Here is an 8,979-nt window from a genome sequence, read left to right on the forward strand (position 1 = left end):
AATAATTGTAGTGGAGTAAAAGTGCACTGCTTCCCTCTGAGACGTAGTGGAGTAATACAGTTTTCAGCAAACCAAAAAAAAAAAGGTAACTAGGACTAGAGAACTATATGATTGGCATCTCCCTTAGAGGAGAAGGAGTTCTCCTTCCACCCACTTGCATTAAGTTGCTCAAAAGCGCATGAGGCGATTTCACTCCTCCTTCCTGGTAGGAACAGAGTGCATTCTGGGATGGATTTGCCCCAAACACAGGAACGCGCTGGTCGTTGACTATCATTGTGCCGTGTGTGTGCACGTTCACGTATGAAACATTCGTTCACGTGTCATATACGTGCGCAATGATAGCCAACGGACCAGCGCTGGCTCGAGCTGCAATACCTTCATTCGGCCACTATGTCCATTTGGCCTCAGGGTTTCCTCCGGGTGGCGTCTCTATTCATATATACTCTAAGGGTCTACCCCAGGGAGCAGTATCCGCCACAACTCCCCCCGCCGCCGCCACCGGAGGCGTCCGACTTCTGCGTCTTCCTGAGCAGGCCCCCCCGCCCCCCCTGCCCCACCCCCGGGGTCTCCCTCTCCCACAGGCCCGGCGTGTCCAGTATCCTCGCCACCAGCTCCTGGAAGGCGGCGTGGACGCCGTCCCTCGTCTTGGCGCTGGCCTCCACGAACAGCATGCCGTGGCGCTCGGCGAAGCGCGCGCCCTCCGCGGCGTCCACCTCGTGGTCGCGGGCCTGGCGGTCCGTCTTGTTGGCCACCAGCACCTTGGCCAGGTCGGCGCGCGTCCCGTAGGTCTGCAGCTCGCCCAGCCAGGCGCCCAGCGCGGCGAAGGTCTCGCGGCGCGTCACGTCGTACACCAGCACCACGCCCTGCGCGCCGCGGTAGTAGCTGGGCGTCAGCGTGCGGAAGCGCTCCTGGCCCGCCGTGTCCCAGATGGCCAGCTTGGCCTTCCTGTGGGCGTGGCCCGCGTCGCCCTGCGGCGGCAGCGCCAGCGTCTTCACCTTGAAGTCCACGCCGATGGTGGCGGGCTGGCCGGGGGCGAAGGTGTCGTCCGTGAAGCGCAGCAGGAGGCTGGACTTCCCCACGCCGCTTTCGCCGATGATCAGGATCTTCAGCGTGGTCAGGATGTTGCTCTCCATCATGTTCTGTTAGTCGGTGCCGTTTGTCTTTGGGTCTTTGGTTCTGTTCTCTGCTGTGTTCTGTTAGTCGATGCTGTTTGTCTTTGGGTCTTTGGTTCTGTTCTCTGCTGTCTTGTCTCCTGTTTGTCTCCTCTGTCTGTCTCCTGTCTCTTCTGTCTGTTCTGTCTGTCCTTCTGTCTTGTCTACCGTCTGTCTCTTCTGTCCGTCTCTACCGTCTGTCTCTTGTCTCCTGTGTCCGTCTCTTATGTCTTGTCTCCTGTCTGTCTCTTATATCTGTCTCTTATATCTGTCTCTTATATCTGTCTTGTCTCTCCTGTCTTGTCTCTCCTGTCTGTATCTACCGTCTGTCTCTCCTGTCTTGTCTCTCCTGTCTGTCTCTCCTGTCTGTCTCGTCTCCTGTCTGTCTCCTGTGTCTGTCTGTCTCTCCTGTCTTGTCTCTCCTTGTCTGTCTCTCCTGTCTTGTCTCTCCTGTCTGTCTGTCTGTCTTGTCTCTCCTGTCTGTCTCTCCTGTCTGTCTCTCCTGTCTGTCTCTCCTTGTCTGTCTCCTCCCTGTGTCTCGTCTCTCTCTGTGTCTGCGTTTCTCTCTCTTCTGAATCTCTTGTCTCTCGTCCTCTCTCTCTCTCTCTCTCTCTCCCTAACCTCTACAGCGCTGTGTTCTCACACAGACCCCCGTCAGCTCTTTATATACGAGGCCGGGGCAGAGCGGTGGTTTTGGTGACGTCACGCTAACTGTACGCCATAATGTACAGTATGTGTCTTCCATAATGTACGTACATACTGTACTACGGTTTAGTCTGAAGCTGACGGGAACTATACCTGTGACCACGCCATTAGGGCGGGTCATACTTTTTTTATTTTTGAAAATCAAAATGCTTGGGTGTCTATTTTGTGTGTTTTTTTCTGGAGAATTCAAATATGAAATTATTTTTTGGATAGGACAACTCTTACCTACATGAATTTGCATTTTTAAATCACTAATTGTACCCGTTCTACCTCATTTATAAGATTTAAAATCCAAAGGAAATTCTAACATGTGGGGTGTCTAAATTACTTGTTTTTTGATGGAGAATTCAAATATCACATTATTTGTTGGATAGAACAACTCTAACCTACATTATTTTGTACTTCTAAGTTGCTTATTTTGCCCGTTTTAACCTCTTTTTAGGATTTTCAAAGACATAAAGGACATCATTTATATTGACAAAGTCAAATCAAATTTACATTTATTGACAATTCAAGTGCATATCACTGGATAAAAGTACAATGATCAATCATCACTTTCTGAACTTTACAAGGTTGAATAAGTCCTGCTTTGACTCAGCTTTAGACATCAGCCTCCTGCTGGTCTCCTGAGCCCTGATTCCTCCATCCCTCTTTTCCAGAGAAGTAAATAGCAGAAGCCTCAGTCACCATTTTGACCACCCTCTCAATGCTTTGAGTGTGGCTAGGCCAGTTGGGCACCTCCATGGGGGTGTCGATGAAGTTCTTAATCTCTGAGGTGTTTAGTGTGCAGGTGAGAGGTGGCTCTGACACACCTTCTGACCAGCGAATCAATCCACCAATGCTGGAAGCATCATGATTGATCTCAGGTGTACTTCTGGATCTTACAGAGTTGTCTCCCAGCTGAGTGTCTGGGTCTCCTTCTCCCCTGATGGCCAGGATTCTCTCCACCCCCTCAATCCTCTCCTTCTGATCCTTCGAGCACAGTAGTGTTTGGAGGATGGCTTCACTGTGGGCATACCACGCAGATCTTGTAACAGTTGGCATCACAATGTTCAATACCTGCTTCCTCTGGGACTTGAGACAGTCCAGCTGAAACAGTATGTGCCTAGGCCCTTCAATCCAGCACTCCTTGACCTTCACATTGAACCAACAGGGATATACACTCCAATTATGTATTCAACAATGTCCTTCAGTTTTGTCAGATTTTTTCCTTTCAGTCCATGCTTTGACACCCAGATCCTGAGAAGTCTGTTTGCTGTGGTGAGCCAGCGGCTGTGGTTTACTGGCCCGGCAGGCCAGTGGCAGGTTGACTTCAGTGTGTGTACTGTACTGACTGACTGACCCCAGGCCAGTGGCAGGTTGACTTCAGTGTGTGTACTGTACTGACTGACTGACCCCAGGCCAGTGGCAGGTTGACTTCAGTGTGTGTACTGTAGTAGGGCCAGTAAACCACAGCCGCTGGCTCACCACAGCAAACAGACTTCTCAGGATCTGGGTGTCAAAGCATGGACTGAAAGGAAAAAATCAGACAAAACTGAAGGACATTGTTGAATACATAATTGGAGTGTATATCCCTGTTGGTTCAATGTGAAGGTCAAGGAGTGCTGGATTGAAGGGCCTAGGCACATACTGTTTCAGCTGGACTGTCTCAAGTCCCAGAGGAAGCAGGTATTGAACATTGTGATGCCAACTGTTACAAGATCTGCGTGGTATGCCCACAGTGAAGCCATCCTCCAAACACTACTGTGCTCGAAGGATCAGAAGGAGAGGATTGAGGGGGTGGAGAGAATCCTGGCCATCAGGGGAGAAGGAGACCCAGACACTCAGCTGGGAGACAACTCTGTAAGATCCAGAAGTACACCTGAGATCAATCATGATGCTTCCAGCATTGGTGGATTGATTCGCTGGTCAGAAGGTGTGTCAGAGCCACCTCTCACCTGCACACTAAACACCTCAGAGATTAAGAACTTCATCGACACCCCCATGGAGGTGCCCAACTGGCCTAGCCACACTCAAAGCATTGAGAGGGTGGTCAAAATGGTGACTGAGGCTTCTGCTATTTACTTCTCTGGAAAAGAGGGATGGAGGAATCAGGGCTCAGGAGACCAGCAGGAGGCTGATGTCTAAAGCTGAGTCAAAGCAGGACTTATTCAACCTTGTAAAGTTCAGAAAGTGATGATTGATCATTGTACTTTTATCCAGTGATATATACATGCACTTGAATTGTCAATAAATGTAAATTTGATTTGACTTTGTCAATATAAATTATGTCCTTTATGTCTTTGAAAATCCTAAAAAGAGGTTAAAACGGGCAAATTATGCAACTTAGAAGTACAAAATAATGTAGGTTAGAGTTGTTCTATCCAACAAATAATGTGATATTTGAATTCTCCATCAAAAAACAAGTAATTTTGACACCCCACATGTTAGAATTTCCTTTGGATTTTAAATCTTATAAATGAGGTAGAACGGGTACAATTAGCGATTTAAAAATGCAAATTCATGTAGGTAAGAGTTGTCCTATCCAAAAAATAATTTCATATTTGAATTCTCCAGAAAAAAACACACAAAATAGACACCCAAGCATTTTGATTTTCAAAAAAAAAAAAAGTATGACCCGCCCTACCACGCCATGGTCACTCATCTATGACATCACCACCAGTATACTGTGCCATAAGGCTATCCGACGTCCACTATACCTACTGGCAAAATGTGGAACTGCAGCATTAGTCAGAGAGTAGCCTCGATACCCAGGCTTTAATTTCGTCTGCGTGAAAAATGAAAGCCTGGAGGAACGCATTGGCTGCCTTGGTCTAGAAGTGGGAGTCAACGCTTCCGGGTGGGCGTCGCTCCAAATTATGTGACGTAGCGCTTCACTAGGTGGGAGAGAGGAGTGGCCAGGGCTGACGGACACATCGGTGAGATCCAATCAGGGCGTGCGCAAATCTCAGCCGCGACCCAACCCCTATAGAGACCAGAAACTTAACACGTTAGCTCAGGCTAGTCAGAGAGTGGCGACACTATAGCGTTGGCTCCCCATCCATCGTACACCCGCTGTGTCAAAAGCAGTGAACCTCGTGTTTTCCTGACCAATCAGAGTGCAGAGGGAGGGGCTAGAGGGTAAATGGTTTTCAATGGAGAGAGAGAGAGGGAGAGAGAGAGAGAGAGAGAGAGAGATAATGAAAGTAAGTGATGTCTTGATGAATCTGCTAATCATTCAGTCGTCCTATCCTGCTTCTATGGCATAGGCAGCTCCCGGCTGGATAGACGCACCTGCAGCAGATGAGCCTGATTAATTAGAGAGAGCGAGAGAGAGGTGTGTGTGTGTGTGTGTGTGTGTGTGTGTGTGTGTGTGTGTGTGTGTGTGTGTGTGTGTGTGTGTGTGTGTGTGTGTGTGTGTGTGTGTGTGTGTGTGTGTGTGTGTGTGTGTGTGTGTGTGTGTGTGTGTGTGTGTGTGTGTGTGTGTGTGTGTGTGTGTGTGTGTGTGTGTGTGTGTGTGTGTGTGTGTGTGTGTGCGTGCGTGTGTGTGTGCGCGTCATTTGAATACGACTGTGTAGACCATCAGTAATTCGCGAAAACTAGAGTTCTCAACAGGCCCGAAAATGTAGACCCGCCCCTTACCTGGGCCCTCATCAAACCCTGTACACTCAAGACACACACTCCATATATGGGCAGACCTCATCAGACCCTGTACACTCAAGACACTGCCCCCGCTGCCACCCTTACATCTCCATATATGGAGCTGACCTGTTCTGACATTCCATTATGTTGTTCTGACCTCATAAAACCCTGTACACTCAAGACACGCTCCATATATGGGCAGACCTCATCAAACCCTGTACACTCAAGACACTGCCCCCGCTGCCACCCTTACATCTCCATATATGGAGCAGCTGACCTGTTCTGACATTCCATAATGATGTTGATCTGACCTCATCAAACCCTGTTTGTACACTCAAGACACGCTCCATATATGGACAGTACAGAATTAATTCCATGCAGTATGTTGTTGATCAGCCCCCCCCCCCCCCCCCCCCCCCCCCCCCCCCCATGTCAAAGCGCCAGCACTCGCCCAGCAGTCTGCCGTCACCCAGGCAACCTGGCGGGGTCACGCTTCTCACCCTTAGGGTGTCCTCCAGGAACTGTCTTTATGCTTAATTAGGCGTTTACAAGGGTGGGATTATATTTCACCAAAAGTTATATAACTATGCACAATCCACTTATGTGGAGCAGAAGTAGGCATAGATAACATTTAGTCATAGAATGAAGTGTTATTTTGTATTGTTCATCATTATTTGTAGATGTGATTCACTGACTAAGTCTATGGTGCATTTCTTTTCATTTGCAGTAGTTTAGATGTTGTGACATGCACTTTTGCAATGACCACACTTAATGTAAGTCGCGCTTAATGTAAATCGCTCTGGATTAAGAGCGTCTGCTAAATGCCTAAATTGTAAATTGTAACATGGTGTGGTAGATCCTATTGTAATATATTCCTTTTTTCCACTGATAAGAGAAACTGACATGTAACCCATGGCATATATTCTAAGTATAATGCATATACTGTAGATGTAACTCTCCTTGACAGTTTTAACATTAACAACCTAAACATAACCTGGACAATTGAGTTCCATGCACACGACCCGTTTTGCATGTTGCATTTAGGTTCTCCGTTCAGGAACTGAATCAGGAACTGTCTTAAAAAAATCATATTTTATTTTATTTCATTTTTTTTTCTTTCTGGAATTTTCGTCTCAGCTTTTGTTTTGTTTTGTTATTGAACGGTTTAGTGTTCAAGCTGAGGTCTTTCGGCCCCCGGCGTCCATCCCATCTCCTGAAATACCACCATCCGAGACGCTCTGATCGATGGGGTTAAACGTTAACCCATTCTGACCTGAGATCAGATTCATACCAGGTTCCCACTGTGGACACACACTGGTCTGATTATAACCCATTCTGACCTGAGATCAGATTCATACGTGGTTTCCACTGTGGACACACACTGGTCTGATTAACCCATTCTGACCTGAGATCAGATTCATACGTGGTTTCCACTGTGGACACACACTGGTCTGATTATAACCCATTCTGACCTGAGATCAGATTATGAAAATGTCAGTCGTTCTTCGATTTTTCAAAAATAGCCAGACCTACAAGCTCGTAGCGCGCCACTCTGTGGCGCGCTACGAGCTTGTAGGTCTGCTATTTTTCAACAGCTAAAGCATAACATGATGCTAACACCAAAAATGGGTTCACGTTCAGAATGGGTTAAACGTTTGCCAGAGATGTATTGTTTTTGCGGAAATATAAGCCTCTGCGAGATGGAGGGAGTCCCTGCCAATTTCACTCTGAGCCCTTTTTTGATTCTCTCCACAAAACGAAATGCATAGAAAGAAAAGATGGCCTCTAGACATTTGTGTTGCAGGTCAGTCCGTCTGTCAGCGTCTGTTTCTCCTCCCCATGTTGTGTCTGTTGCCTCGCTCGTCTAAGAGCCTCTGTTTTCTCCTCATGTTGTGTCTGTTGCCTCGCTCGTCTAAGAGCCGCTGTTTTCTCCTCATGTTGTGTCTGTTGCCTCGCTCGTATACGAGCAGCTGTTTCTCCTCCTCATGTTGTGTCTGTTGCCTCGCTCGTCTAAGAGCCGCTGTTTTCTCCTCATGTTGTGTCTGTTGCCTCGCTCGTCTAAGAGCCGCTGTTTTCTCCTCATGTTGTGTCTGTTGCCTCGCTCGTATACGAGCAGCTGTTTCTCCTCCTCATGTTGTGTCTGTTGCCTCGCTCGTCTAAGAGCCGCTGTTTTCTCCTCATGTTGTGTCTGTTGTCTCGATCGTATACGAGCCGCTGTTTTCTCCTCATGTTGTGTCTGTTGCCTCGCTCGTCTAAGAGCCGCTGTTTTCTCCTCATGTTGTGTCTGTTGCCTCGCTCGTCTAAGAGCCGCTGTTTTCTCCTCATATTGTGTCTGTTGCCTCGCTAGTAGTAGTAGTAGTAGTAGTAGTTCCAATGAGCAAATATTTGAGTTAGAAACATTCGCTCTGAAAGGATATATATTCAAAGTTTTGAACCACATTTTCACGATTTAAATAAACAAATAGCAGACGTACAATCTCGTAGCGTGCAGGGCACTCTTTTTTTCACCAGCTAAATCATAACATAATGCTTTTAAAAATCACCAAATGGGGTCCCCCGCCCCCAAAATGGGTTATTGCAGCAGAGGGGGGAAAAAAAGGGAACATGCATGCTCAGCAAACCCACCACATATCCTATAGATGTGAAGGGAATAACGTGAACAAAGCGTCACGGCTTCGGCTACTCGTGAATTCAAACGTAATAATTTGCGCGTGGACGTGGTTCACATCTGAAAGAGGAGGATCTGGGGGTTTTTGTTTGACTGATATGACAGCTACTGTATATAGTGAAGAGACGCAGAGCGTCCTGCCGTGGTCAGCAAATCTTCTCTTCTATAATTATTCACCTCCTATACGTTATCATACTGTACACACACTGTACTGTACTGTACTGTACTGTCATCATATACTGTACAGAATGGCATCAAACGTGTAGCAGATCTATACCAGCTGGAGACACACGGCACAATCATGTGTTTTAACTCGTTAGTGAATACGGATGTAACTTGCATCTCTGTACTGAGAGAGAGAGAGAGAGAGAGAGGTGTTCCCATGGTGATATAATTGTGTGTGTGTGTGTGTGTGTGTGTGTGTGTGTGTGTGCGTGTGCGTGTGTGTTGTACATGCACACGTTACAGTTCACCATGTATGTCATGTGTACATGCCTGTGGAGTTGTTTGAGCACACGCGTGTCGTGTCATATGTGTTCGTGTATCACTAAAATCCGAGGCTTTTTTTTTTCTTTCCCTCGAACCCATTTTCAATTAAGAAATACCAATCAAAACACTGATAGCCATCGTTATGTGCACGCATACGCGCGCCCGCCCGCACACACACACACACACCTGCGCGCACACACACGCACACACACACACACACACACACACACAGGCCCTTGCGGGTCTGTGATCCTCACGCAGGGTTTTTTCTCAGTTGTGTGTGAGATATATATATATATATATATATATATATATATATATATATATATACAGTATATAGTGGGA

General features: G+C 47.1%; 2 protein-coding genes across 2 annotated transcripts in view; one reads left to right on the plus strand and one right to left on the minus strand.

Annotated features, from left to right (window-relative positions):
• Positions 1-452: 452 nt before the first annotated feature.
• Positions 453-1,133, minus strand: LOC308322324 (ras-related protein Rab-18-like; the record flags this gene model as incomplete). The annotated part of the gene is made up of 1 exon (XM_080773526.1): positions 453-1,133. The coding sequence occupies one exon, from the start codon at positions 1,131-1,133 to the stop codon at positions 453-455; it is 681 nt and encodes a 226-aa protein (XP_080629652.1).
• Positions 1,134-3,539: 2,406 nt separating this feature from the next.
• The window catches only part of LOC308322325 (uncharacterized protein), a gene marked incomplete at both ends in the record, with an annotated part of 40,257 nt that continues 34,817 nt past the window's right edge, over positions 3,540-8,979 (plus strand). The window contains one exon of the mRNA XM_080773527.1: positions 3,540-3,896. Within this exon, the coding sequence (XP_080629653.1) occupies positions 3,540-3,896 (357 nt within the window). The remainder of the gene's footprint in view (positions 3,897-8,979) is intronic.

Source organism: Protomyctophum bolini (assembly GCF_963924005.1).
Source record: "Protomyctophum bolini genome assembly, chromosome: 10".
NCBI classification, from domain to species: Eukaryota; Metazoa; Chordata; class Actinopteri; order Myctophiformes; family Myctophidae; genus Protomyctophum; species Protomyctophum bolini.